The 13,389-nt window shown below is 49.9% G+C and overlaps 5 protein-coding genes across 5 annotated transcripts; 1 reads left to right on the top strand and 4 right to left on the bottom strand.

Annotated features, from left to right (window-relative positions):
* Positions 1-976: 976 nt before the first annotated feature.
* On the bottom strand, positions 977-3,430 carry LTR84_003614 (uncharacterized protein; the record flags this gene model as incomplete). The annotated part of the gene is made up of 3 exons (XM_064847198.1): positions 977-1,428; positions 1,482-3,126; positions 3,185-3,430. The coding sequence occupies 3 exons, from the start codon at positions 3,428-3,430 to the stop codon at positions 977-979; spliced, it is 2,343 nt and encodes a 780-aa protein (XP_064704919.1).
* A 506-nt stretch (positions 3,431-3,936) lies between these two features.
* Positions 3,937-5,070, bottom strand: LTR84_003615 (uncharacterized protein; the record flags this gene model as incomplete). Its single annotated transcript, XM_064847199.1, has 1 exon — positions 3,937-5,070. The coding sequence occupies one exon, from the start codon at positions 5,068-5,070 to the stop codon at positions 3,937-3,939; it is 1,134 nt and encodes a 377-aa protein (XP_064704920.1).
* A 1,082-nt stretch (positions 5,071-6,152) lies between these two features.
* On the bottom strand, positions 6,153-7,706 carry LTR84_003616 (uncharacterized protein; the record flags this gene model as incomplete). The annotated part of the gene is made up of 1 exon (XM_064847200.1): positions 6,153-7,706. One exon carries the CDS (start codon positions 7,704-7,706, stop codon positions 6,153-6,155), a length of 1,554 nt encoding a protein of 517 aa, XP_064704921.1.
* Positions 7,707-8,110: 404 nt separating this feature from the next.
* On the top strand, positions 8,111-9,099 carry LTR84_003617 (uncharacterized protein; the record flags this gene model as incomplete). The annotated part of the gene is made up of 2 exons (XM_064847201.1): positions 8,111-8,388; positions 8,460-9,099. The coding sequence occupies 2 exons, from the start codon at positions 8,111-8,113 to the stop codon at positions 9,097-9,099; spliced, it is 918 nt and encodes a 305-aa protein (XP_064704922.1).
* A 1,309-nt stretch (positions 9,100-10,408) lies between these two features.
* Positions 10,409-13,316, bottom strand: LTR84_003618 (uncharacterized protein; the record flags this gene model as incomplete). The annotated part of the gene is made up of 4 exons (XM_064847202.1): positions 10,409-11,816; positions 11,865-12,202; positions 12,253-12,740; positions 12,791-13,316. The coding sequence occupies 4 exons, from the start codon at positions 13,314-13,316 to the stop codon at positions 10,409-10,411; spliced, it is 2,760 nt and encodes a 919-aa protein (XP_064704923.1).
* Positions 13,317-13,389: the final 73 nt, after the last annotated feature.

The following is a 13,389-nucleotide window of genomic DNA, read 5'->3' on the forward strand; positions in this document are numbered from 1 at the left end:
TCTGCTCTGCTCTGCTCTGCTCTGCTCTGCTCTGCTCTGCTCTGCTCTGCTCTGCTCTGCTCTGCTCACGACGAAAAGGGAAAGTCGTAGTTAGTTAGCTAGTGACTTAGTCAGTCAGTCGATTGGTAGGTATCAGGTAGTAGTAGAGCCAGGCCCGCGTCACTTGGTTCTTCGCGTCTGGTTTGCCTCGACGACGGATACACAGGCAGGCAGACAGACAGATAGGTAGATAGGTCTAGATAGAAGAAAAGGGAGATGCGCTGCGACGCCCTGGTGGGGTTGGTTCGTCCATGTGTCACGGATGCCCAGTCGTGGATGGGTGGATGGATTGATAAGGGCTTGCAAGAGAGGGAGAGCGAAGCCGACGTCGCGGGCGCAGCACAATCTAGGGCGAGGAGTATGGAGGCGCACGAGTAGTAAGGAGGAGCACGATGACAGGACAGGTCAGCCAGAAGAATCAGTGCAGAGTTCGAGTTCAATTCCAAGTTACAACAACTATCTAGGCCTGAAATGGGTACATGATCCATTGAGCCAGTCGTTCGGTGCGACTCAATTTGGTCTTGCTTGAGGGACAAGACGCGTCCAACCACTCATATATAAGGCGGTGTGTACATGGCATATCTTAGTTATCAGAACACCTTGATAATCACTGATCAGATGACTGGTTTAACTCGTTCTCCTCATGATAGGCACGGTTGGTGTCGGTCTCCCCGTCGGCATTACGTAATCCGAGCACCTTTTTTCTTGAGGGCTGCATCATCCATCATCTCTTCGGTCATGGCGGGTGTCGGGTTCATGTTCGTCGTCCGCATGTCAGGCCTGATACGCGTCTGACCGGGATTCCTGTCCGGTGAACATTGTCTGAATTAGGGCACGGCCTCCTTATCATCCTTGATACATGTGGGTTTCGCATGACCTCCCGCGACGCATGAGAGTATCTGTCTACTCACCGCCTGGCTCAATATCCATGGTCCCCTCATTTCGCGAAATGAAGGTCATAGAAAAGCCATTTTCGAGCATTTACTTGATCGGGGGTCAAGCCTGGCCACCCGTATGTGAGAGGGAAAAAGAAGTAGAAGCCGTACAAAGCTGCCAATATGACAACACCCGTCGCAATCCAGGTGGTCAGCAGACTTTGACCCTTGAGACGTTCCTGAGCAGTTTGGAAACTTCGCCTCGCCTTCTCTGGGACCTTGCTGACAACCTTGTCTTTCTTGGCATTGATGGTTGCTGCCATGTCATCGTCAATAACAGGGTCGACATTGAAAATGAACTCCACCAAAGCACCGGTCACGAGACAGGCAGCCAGATGAGCTGGTAGGTAATGATGCAAGAACAATTGACGTCCCATCAGGTAGAAAGGGAAATAATGGGCAGCCCAGCAGAGGAAGAAGAAACCGGTACTGTTATACAGACGAGAACGAGTTCCTGAAGGACAGTTAGCGGTCATGATATCAAACGAAATGAGAGATTGCACTTACGTCGATCTAGTGCATCAACACCACGCCTCAGACTCAATTGATCTGCACCCAGGATTCCAGCAAATACGGCCAGAAGGGCGGAAGAAATCCAATAACCAATGGGATTACCGAGGAAATAAATTTGCTGCTTGGTACTGTCCTGAGTCCAGAAACTGACACCACGAAGCAGGAAAGGCCATGAGTAGGGTTGAGTTGCATAAGGGTGACTTGCGGTCAGGGCGTTATTGTGATAAAACATGGCACGTTGAAGTTCGATATATTTGATGTAGAAAGGTAGGTGCTTGACCTTCTTCTGTTCTTTGAGAAGTCGTGGGGAATCCTCCGGAATACTGGGAATGTCGTCAACATACCAGATATTGCTGGATTGTGCAGCATTCTTGTTGCCGTTGATTTCAGCTTGCTTGAAAGCCCACTCGGGAAGAGGAGTTGTGTGAGTCCACATGGCGACTTTGGATGGAAAGTGGATGAGTTTAAATTGACCCGACTTGGACCGGAAAGGAGTGGTCTTTTTCCCTTGCTCCAACTTGATCTCGAACAACGTATCATTATGACGATCTCCCGACGCGGCATCGAGAGGAACAGTGGTGAATTCCTGGTTTGTGGGATGATACGGAGATGCAACATCGTGGGTCAAAAGAATGGTATCTGTGACTATGTGTCTCAACTTCACCACATCACCATTCATGACAGGGGAGCCGACATGAGAACCGTCGGGGTGCTGAGTATTCGGGAGAATTTGCCAATGGTTATTGGTGTCATTGAAGGGATAGCCAGTAACCTGTTGACCTTGACTGGAAATACGACCATCATCATATCTCAGAGGATACTTGTCCGGATGGCTGTGGAGGAATGTTTTGGTATCCTTGTGTCGCAAGACGATGGTATCATAGTACTGGATGTCAATTGATGCTTGATGCATGAGGTTGTCGCTCAGAGTCTCTTGAAACTCCGGAGTCATGAAGTCGTCACCGGGACCGGATCTGGTAAGAATGGCGAAATGGACCTGGAACCAGAAGAGATAGAAAAAGAAGGGGATGACGATGAGACCCACAGCTCGCGCGACAAAGTGTTTGCCGAAGGTGAAAAGATCCAAAGCTCCACCTTTGCGCTTGACATCGAGGAGATCCCAAAGATCGATCAAAACAGCACAACCGATGGTGAAGAAGGAGAAAGCACCGACATACTTTGTGGAGATGACACAGCTCATACAGAAGCCGGTCAACAACAACCACTTCCACCATTTGCGACCAAATGGAGTATGCCTTTGCTTGTAGAACTTGATGTAGGAGAGAATGCTGAGAGACATGAAGAAGACCAAGGTGGCATCGAGTAGAATGAGGCGTGTCTGACCAACGTGAGAATTGTCAAAGAGGACGAGGGAAGCTGCCAGGACGCATGCTGGAAGGGAGTATCCTGATTCCCACATGATCAAGAAGACCACGACGACAGTGAGAGCGCCGAGGAATGCAGGTACGGATCGGAAGGCGACATAGGGAACGTTGTTGGCGATGTATGACTCTCCAATGTTGTCAAAGAGGAAATGGCCATCGTATCCAATCACCCAACCGATGAAGGCGAAGAGGAGCTTTCCGAAGGGAGGATGAACGTCGAAGAAATAAGTGCGTTGGAGATAGTAGGAAGCGAACTAGGGAGATCAGTTAAGAGTCTCGACGAGGTAAGTGGGAGAGAGAGAGAGATTGTACTTTTCCAAAATGAACCTCGTCAAAAACGACCTCGTCGGGATGGCTGATGCCAAAGAAGCGGGTGAAGACAGCGAGCACAGTAATGATGCCCAAGGCTAGCTTGTAATCCCATTCATTTGGCTGACTCTGTTTGGCCTGGAGGAAAGCCTTGTTCAGAGCCTCATCTGAAGCGGTGTCTCCATTGGACAAGCCCTTATTCTTCTCTTTGCCGGGCCTCTGGCGCACGGTGGAATTTGGAGTGGACATTGTGCGATGTGGACTGCAGAGAAGGGGGAAGGAGGGGCCTGCTCTTCGACGGCAAACCGGTTGCTTTGACCCAGAGCAGGGTAGGACTCGCAGGGACAAACGAGGGGTTGAACGAGATTAGAAGACGATGAAGGAAAGAAGAGATGGAAGCTGGAACATGGAAGGGGAAAAGAAGATGGATAAATGAGGGAAGTGGAAACGGAGGAGGTCAAGTCAAGGAGAGTGGTACGCAAGACAAACTCGAGGTCGGGGTTGGACGCAGGACGACGTGTCTTCAACTTTTTTCGGAGAAGCACTTCGCAGAACGCGACTTTTTTGGCCTCGGGGTGTCACTCGGTTACTCCTGAGGCCTGTCAGCCTCAGCCTTTAGTCTCCAACTAGAATTCAGGGGGGATTTTGGAACTGGGAGCTGGTCTCCCCACTCGATATAGCTCTCACGTCTGGATCGATGCTTGTTTTCATTTTTGTCAATCGTACTCTTACATGGCAGATCATCTGATAATTTCTCAAACATCTTCATAGATACTCAGAGTATCCAGCTCCCTCTGCACGATTCTTTCAAATTCCTCACGATCCATCCCCGCACTTTTCGCCAGTCGATACATACTCTTCACACTGGTCCCGATGTGTTGTCTAATGCCAATATCTGATATTCCATACCGTTCGGCGTGTTCTTCCAGCCTTGCCACCGCCTCCGAAGCCTTAGAAGAAGGTGAGGAAGGCACTGGCTGCGTGACTTCCAGCTCCTTCTCTTGACCATCACCATGTAGCCCCAGACCCGATAGATCTTGGTATGGCGGTACTAGAGTTGGTGGCTGTCGGTCCTCGTGTACCTGTGACTCTCGTGACAGATAATTTTCCAGTACGGTCCCCTTCAAGCTTGACTGTCCTGCATCTTCCATGACTTCATCTGGGTCGTGCCCATCCATGGCTGGCTGTACACTACCATACCGCGCATAGTAATCATCCTCGGAAGACCCCGTCAGCTTGGGTTCCACCGATGCTATTCGAGCTGGTGTTCTTCCAGGAGTCTTGTCATACATTGCCCAGTAGTCATCCTCGTCGGCAGGCTGCGCAGATAGATTTCTTTGTGAACTTGATCCAGCTCGGTCTGCTTCTTGTAGAGCTTCCGTTACCAGCCTCTCGTTGGCGCTTTCATTTGCATGACTGATCGATGAGGACCACGTGCTGTCTTTTTGCAGAGCTTCATCTACTGGTATTACCTCGGCGACCTTCCAACCATTTCCCTCGTCACTCCCTGTGCACCAGAGATATATTACAGTAAATGGCCATTCTTGAAGTGATATTTGAGCTTTCAATGTCTCGTGGTCAAATCGTTTGTATGTGATGGGTTCGATGTCGCCGACCTCGATCTCTCCCGATGCAGGATGAGGTTCAAAGATGGCATTTTCGATTGTATCCTTGAGCGTCTCTCCTTTGGCCGCATCCCACGTCAGAAGAGGGGCCCAGTTGTTCGTAGAAGCACCTGCGGTGTTGATGTGGAGGCGCTGGCGGAGAATGGGTGACAACAGAGGGAGGAGTGCTGGAGGAGGTTTGGGAGAAGCAAAGGATGTAGGTAGGCATGCGAGAAGAGGAGGAATTAGAGACTGAGGGTCGGGAGGAGACACCAATTCGACCATGGTGTTTAGATTGTATCTGAGTTTCAAGTGGTGGTGCAGTAAATGTTTTTGTTCTTATTCTTGTTCAGTGGTAGAAGTGCACCGAGGTTCCAGGTAAGTTTGGGAATCACAATGGGCTAAGAGTAGAAATGAGCAAACTAGGGTTACAAGACGGAATATTACAACATGAAGTTGAAGGAGATCATGGGTAGATCTCGCGTGGCTCACCAGGAGCCAACGGGCGCCGAAAGTTCGACGATCGAGATACAATACTTGCCCGGTTCTAGACGAAATTCCTTTGATCCGGCCGATGATGTCGTGAATCTCCGAGCACCCGTGGTAAACTTGGAACCTGGGATTCTGATTACCACGGTAGCACTGTGTCACTAATGAATCCTGTCCATCCCTTTTCTTGTTTTATACTTTACGAAGATATATTGTTTTGTTGGACTACGAGGCACTGGCAATCCGATGGTTGTCAAACTGCAGATGCACGTGCATCCCACCTGGAATTCAAGTTCAAGTTGGAAGTGGAAGTGCAGCCGAGTGCAGCCGAGTGCAGCACATGTCAGGCCGGCGACTCCCAGTTTCCAGAACCTTCAAGTTAGGCTAAGGCGCCTCGGGCTCGATGTGGGGAGCTTCAGGCATCTCCCACCCCCGTCGTCCCCCACATTGCCGTTGGTACTGTAACCTGAAGCTACTGAGTACTGACTCTCAAATCTTAACAGCTGCAAGTATCCTAGACTCTTTCCTCTGGCAAACTGACCTCCATGTCTAACAATAGATGCACTGTAGTTGCGCAGATTATGTACTGCATAGTCTCTTGGTAAGCACCTAGATAGCGGTCTGTGGAATCCTCGCTCTCGCCGACTATGCTCTCACATGCTCTCAAGTTCTGGGCCGCCGGAGAAATAAATGATGCCGATGGCGCTTCGGGTCCCCGCATGTCATCAGGTTCTGGTCGGAGCGTTAGAGTCACTGAACTTACCACTGAGGTTCCTAATTATGCCCAACTATCTGTGGAACTGTTTTAGGGATAACTGGAAGCCCCTCAAGTGTAGTTTTGAGCGTGTTCTTCACTTGATTCGCCATATCATAACTCTCTAATAAGTATATCGAAACTTCGGAACTCCCTCGATCACAGACTGTCCTCTATTTGCCTTCCTGTTCGCCAACCAGAACCATACGGTACAACCCAAAACAATGCCGATCATCAGTGCATGGCTCCCAATGCTCACCCAGATTGCAGTCAGGTATTTGGGCGCTTCGGGTTGCCGGACGATGTAACTCCCAGCAATGCCTCCTAAACCGTTACATGCAGCGACTGCTGCTGCCACAGTGGCTCTTTTCCACTGTCCAACCACATTGTTGGCCTGGTAGGCATTCAGAGCAGCCCAGTTGGAGACATAAGCACCTGTAGCCAGAAAAGTGCCAATATACCGCACCGTCACCTGTGACACAAATCCAAGCATACAGAATCCCACAACCAGGCACGTTGCATTGAAAATGATGATGGGCGCCCGAATCCGATATTTGTCGCCGATGTATGATGACAGCAGAACCGGCAGAACCGCATAGTAGTATGGTGGAGAAGACAGGATGATGGCCTTGTTGGTGCTGAAACCCATGCCATTCTGTAGAATTATAGGAAGGAAATAGGACAATGCAGTAGAGACGAGGTTGAGCAGGAAGAAAAGGAGACAGAAAGCGTACAGCTTGAGGTCGAGGAAATGAATGGCAATGGCAGAAAGCGTGAATGGTTCTGGCTTGCCAGCATCGCGACGGTCCGAGTTGATCCGAGCAATGGCTAGGGATTGCTCATCCAGGGAAAGAAAGCGGAACGACTTTTCAGCATGGTCGGGAAAATCAACCATCCAGAAGTAAGTGATGATGCCGAGAAGGATTGTGATGCTACCTTGAACAAGGTACATCCACTGCCACCCACGAAGTTGATAGGGGCCGCGTTTGTCGAGATGGTTCAGACCATAGTTGACAATAGAGCCCGTCGCGAGGATTATGACTTCGCCGGATTGTAGTAGAGCGAACCGGAGTTGCTGTTCCTTCCGTGTGTACCAGGCTGAAACCAGCCAGGAGAGCCCAGGAAATATCCCACTCATACTGATTCCAAGAAGGACGCGCAATGCAATCATTTGCTGCCATGTTGTGATTGCAGTCGTACAGATGGTGATAATGCCAAAAGAAATGGTTGTAACTGAGAAAAAGATGCGTGGACCCACAAATCTCATGAGAATTGTAGCCGGCAGCTGACAACAAACTGATGCCACCGTGAAAATGAATATGGAGACAGAATAGCGGTTACCCGTGAGCTGGAGATCAGAGAGCATACTGGTGACAGCGGCGGATGAGATGATACCACTGTCAAGGAGGTTCAAGCTGCAGAGAATACCAGAGATGGTGCAGAGGCGAAGGTCGATTTTGCGAACTAATCGGGCTTCAGCATCAACGTCGAACTCAGAATCAACGTTGATCTCATCCTGGTCTTGAGATTCATCCTCTTGGACAATGCTGATTGTGGTTGGGTGGTTCGCATGGTCACCATTAGATAGAGCTTGATGAAGAGATTGAGCTGCGTGTTGAGAGGAGGAGTTGATTGAGCCTTGTGCAATTGTGACTTTTGGATTGGAAGTGGACGCCATGGTCAGAACGACGATACTCACAGTATAGAACCTACATGTGTATTGTTGACCTGCGAGTGCTTGTTCTTGACATGATGACTCATATGCATAATCGTACGGACATTGAGTGTTTGTCAGGGTTTGAAGCACAAACTTGGATGACGCAAAATGGCAATGGCGGGTGCAGCGGCCATCTGCGAAAAGCTATGCTTCAATATTGAGACACACTAACCCTAATACAGACGCGTAAATAGTTCCACTCCAGTGAAGCCACCGCTTGGTACCATGAGCCATATCTCAGCTGCCAGGCTTAAACACAGTAAACTTCACGTGTCACGACGCGTTGCAGAACCTTTCAAGTCGATAAAAACCCGTCGTGCCACTGTCAACTTCGCCCACAACTCGTCAACCCGGCAGACTGCAAGATGGACCAGCGGCAGGAATCCACCGCGGAACACACCTTCGCACATCTTTCCCCTCGCGTGCGGCATATCTCTCAAAGCACGATCCGCAAGAAATGGAAACCACTCCCTCAATCATCTCAGGACCGAGTGCGCGCAATTCTACTATCCTTGAAGACCAAACGCGCCGCATCCGGCAGAATACCACCAATTGGTACAAAAAGGACCGCGAAGACGAAGAGGACGAAGAACGATGTCATGGATGAGGATTACGAGCGGGCCGTCGAGGAAGTCACAAATAAGTAAGCAAGTCTATTTTGCGTTCCTTTCCCATGATGTGTCTCCCTAGCTGGGTGTATTCTGACAACTACAGACTCTTATCACGACTCCCACGAATGCCATTCCCCAACAACGCGACACCCTCATCGACGGCATCGGTGGTAGACGAGCATTTCTCCTTCGAAACCACATTGAACCGTACTTCGTCCCTGCAGTCCACACTCACCATGAACCAGAGGTCGAACCGCTTATTGCGCAACCAGATCAGACGAGAACAACGGGCCCTGAAGGATGACAAGGCCGAGCTCTCGAGGCTCGAAGCGGCTTTGAATAGTAGCTTCAGTTTGAGACAGAAGCAGGAGCGGGGATTACATCCTCTTGCGAGACTTGCTGACGAGGGCGAGGAAGAGGAACATGAAGATGAAGATGAGAATCAAAGACCGCATAAAAATCCGACCGAGAAAGACAGCATTGACAGAATCAACGACATCGCTGGGATATTCGCTCAACCTCAGACTTCCACCATATCTCTCGACCCTGATCAACAATCGCATCCCGAACTTGCACCCCTGTTGACACAACTCCGCAACCACCTGCAGAGCATGGACAACAACACCGCAAGCATACGACCGGTTCTCCATGCCATGTCTGAGGCGCAAACCGCTTTGGACCTCTTCGCCGCGGCACGATTTGACGAGCAGACAAGGCGGAGACTTCATGGTCTCGATACTTGAACTTCAGTGGGCTTTGTGAAATCTTACAAAATGTTGTGCTTTCCCAGTACAACTTCGACTCGGAACTCGCACAAGGTCTCTGAATTCGTGTGCATCTGTGCGAAGAGCTATCAGGTGTGCTTACTCGTCCATCGCTAGCCCGCTTGGTCTTCGTCCAAATGGCGCCTCGATGGGGAGATTCGACGCGCTTACATGTACCAGCCTGATGATAGCGGGAATCGACCCGCGTCGAACTCACTCACCATTGACAGCTGGCTCAGAGTGCAAATTTGGCACGTCAGCAGAGCAGGGCGAAGGAAAATACTGGCTGTAACAACATCACCGTGGTGTTTGGTGTGGTACTTGACCAGCTCCAGTAGATGTGCACAGGTCAGTGATGCTCGAGGAAGGAAACGCAAACGAAAAGTCGAGAGGAATGAATCCACGGATAGATAGATAGATAGCCCCAGTCATCAAGTGGCATGACATGATCGGTGAAAGCCATTAATCGCCCATTTCCATCCGCCGACATGAACCACCGTCCGTTGATTGGGACAATGAAGCAGATGATTACGAAATACCAATAATAAATCAAACAGAGCGTTTTCGCATTCCACAGGTCACAATTGTTCAATAAATTGACGGTCGGATGATTCTCCTTTCTTCAAAAAATAAATCATGAAAACTTGTTATCTATTCCTCGCAACCCACTCCTATGATCCTAAATCTCATCCTATCGCAATCAAATCAAATCAAGTCAAGTCAAGTACAGTCCATCCTAGTCCGCCCATCCCATCCCATCCATCCTATTCGGATTTTCTTGGTCGCTGCCCGGCCTGATACGTAAGCAGTGCTTACTACATATCCAGCTTTGCACTTCGCTCAATCACTGCAGAGAAGACAAGACAAGACTGGAGCAATGAGATAGGCAAAAAGGAGGTAGCACGACTCAATTATATGTAGATAGAGAGAAAACGAATAGCGATTGTGGTATCTCGGGGGAAAAAAGAAAAATATCCATATATCAGAGAAACGAATTCGCAAAAACATGATATACCAAGCACGTAGGATAGACAGGACAGGACAGGACAGGACAGGATAGACGGCGGCCCTCCCATTCCCATTGCGTTGCATTGCGTTGATGTAAACCCCTTTTTTCCTGGTCCAGAGCAGCAAATTCGTTTTATTACTTCGAGTCAATCCCATTCGATTCCATTCCGTCCACTTGTTTCGTTCACGTTGATCTGGTCTGTTATTCCATTTGTTCGTATTGTCGTCCCTCATCACCCGTGTCCCGCCTTGATTTCACTCTCTCCGGTGTATTTCTACATCACTTCTGGAGGACCTCCTGGTAGATTTTTGGGTCCTCATTAAGCGCAGGTGTTGGGGGAAATTCACCTGGGATGTGGAGATCGCTGATCGTGGTGTGGCTTTTCGTTCGACCGCTCGCCTTCAGCATGAAGTCTGTTGGCGCCGTAGTTGATGTTCTTGGTCCAACGAATACGCCGTTGCCGTCGAACATGCTGTCACTCTGGCTGGCGTAGCCGGTGCTAGTGGGGACTGTGGACAATGTTGCCGTCTCGGTGTTTGATGAGGTAGTGTTGCCTACAGCAGAGCTGGGGGCGGTAGTTGTCTCGCTCAAGGCGCGTGGTCCTGTGGGCGCATCGATGGGGGCAGCAGTGGCGACCGGAATCGGTGGCGATGAATGGCCATACGCGGGAATGGCGCCGTCAGATTCGACGCCGATAGGCGCTACAACTGGTGGGTATGTTTGCTGTTGCTGCTGTTGCTGCTGCTGGTGGTGATGGATCACACCCGCACCAAGTGCTGCACCTGCAGCTCCTACACCAATAGGTGCCATCCACTCACCATATTGACTACCACTTTCGTGAGATGGGACAACACCATGGGCAGTAGGAACAACGTTGTTATGATGTCCAGACACATACTGAGTGGTTGGATGGGCATCTGTGCTGTAGTGACTTTCGGACCGTGCAGTGTTGATCAAGCCAGGAGTCTCGTGAGAAATAGGTTGCAATTCCGTATGCCTTTCGGGTGTGTTGGCGAAGGGCAAACCACTTCCTGGTAGGGCACCTGCTGCGGCTATGATGTCTCGATCCCTGTCGGAGCTCTCTCCACTAGATGGCGAAAGGGGTGCTTGTAAGCCTCGTTGTACATTGACGTCTGATGGAAATCGCCCACCTGGTGCCGGTCGTTGTTGAGGGGGTCGCCATCCAGCTTCAGACCGATTGTCATCAAGGTCGTGACCAGTAACGCCTCCAAGACCATCAACGCCACCTACCACAGCTCCTTCTGCGACCGAATTTCCACGGACAGATTGCTCACCAGCGAATGCAATGCGATCAGCTTCATCTTCTTCCAGTGCCCCATCAGAACTGATGATACTGGCGGGTTTCATGCTATTTCCCGAAAGAGACCTGGCGTGCGATCGACGAACAAATTCGTTCCGCTCTTCACCTCTCTTCTCAGTCAATTCCTTCACATCATTAAACCATGCTAGCATAGTTTCGTGAGTCTCAGCCCTGAAGACCCAAGCATGTCCACGATGCATCGAACCTGTTTGTCGACCTTTGAGCATAAATTTATGTGAAGAGGATCCTGGTTCGGAATGCGAGCCCAACTTTTGTTCCGGTAGATACAGAGACATGACAGGTGTCTGAGCAGATATCCGGTCGGCAGACCTGAACTCGTGGAGATGTGTGGGGGACAAAATGTACCTTTATAAATCAGCGTGGTAAACAAAAGCGATCACATGCAATACTCACCAGCCTGGGGTATAGTTTTTGAGGTATTTACTCTTTCGTTCAAGCATGCCACTTCGCACTTCAATGGCAGCGGGATGATCCTTTCCAGGATACACAATATGAGAAAATTGTCGGATAGGGTTTCTGGGATCGACCATTGAGTTGTTGCTGACGACGAATTCCTCCCATTCATGATCTTTGGCCATTGCGACGGGGCCATCCTTCAATTTCTCGGCGGTATCGTAAGCCTCATCAGCTTCCCGGCGAAGGATCCCAGCAACAACGTTATATGCTTTTTGGATTTCTCCAACGACGATCGACTCTAATTCACGCCCTGATGCCTCAAGGTTGAGATAGGCCTAAATTGTCAGCTGGACCGCTTCGTAGACTCAAGGAAAAGTGAACTAACCCTGTGCAAATAGTTCTCCTCGTCGATCTGGCGCTCAATTTGCTTATCGACCAGCATCTTGACGAGGAATGGATCGCCCTTCCCACTAGTTGAGGCTGCATCATGGTCGACTGTGCCAAGAGCCTCCTGAAGAGAGCGTACGGCCTTTTTAGAACCTTCTTGTTCCTTGTCTACTGAATTCTTAAAATCACCAGACAAGCTTTTGATCTCCTTTATTTTTTGTTGGAGATCACTGCGAAGGCCTGTTAGTTGCATGACAACTTCATTACAAAGATCTCGAGCTTTATTGGCTTCAGTGATAGCTTGCTTGTGGAAGTCTCTCAAGATATAGGAGGCGTCGCTCAACCCGCCGGAACTGAGAAAGTTGGGCGGTAAGGATGTGTTGTTTATCACCGACGAAGTCGCAAGTAATGACTTTGCGCGAGACTCATAAGATTTGTGGAGATCACGAAAGTATGCTATAAGGTCTTTCAGGGCTTTGCGCCATGCTAGAAGATATGTTAGTCGGGAGTCATCACAGAAAGAACAGGGTACTGACCTTGAAAGCGATTGGCGAGTAGTTCTGTTGGGTTGCCACTGGTTGGGACAGGGCAATAGAAGACACTGTTGGTCTCCTCGGTTTCGCCATATTTCTCTTTCTCGCCAAGTTTCATGCTTCTTACAGAGCCTGCATAGCTACTCCGCTTGCTGGCGGTCCTTTTCAGACTGGCGCTTTTATGCAAGGAAGGTTTCTTCTTCAAAGTGCCGCTTCTTGAGGGGAGTATTGACTGAGAAGTTGTCGACAAGTGAGAATTGGTGCGCGGAAGCTCCGGAGCTTCTTCATGGTTCGCAGATGTTGGGGGCTCTTCGTAGGAGTGGGAGGCCTGGGAAAGTACGGATGATTGCTGGGGAGCACCATTGGCGGCTTCCAAATGCGACACAGCATCGGTATGATGTGTTCCCACGTAGGAGACGGGTCTCGAGGAAGGACGAGCGCTTGTAGGTCGCGCCGAGTTTATCGAGCCATCTGCAAGAATGGTAGAGCCTGCAGGAGCGGCTGAAGCGGGAGTGAAAGGCCTCTCCATAATGAACTAGACAAATCACCGGATGATGATTCCTGGAGTGAGCCGAGTCGGGTAAGCAGCAGATCCGGGGCAG

Source organism: Exophiala bonariae, assembly GCF_035927105.1.
Source record: "Exophiala bonariae strain CCFEE 5792 chromosome Unknown scaffold_17, whole genome shotgun sequence".
Classification (NCBI taxonomy): Eukaryota; Fungi; Ascomycota; class Eurotiomycetes; order Chaetothyriales; family Herpotrichiellaceae; genus Exophiala; species Exophiala bonariae.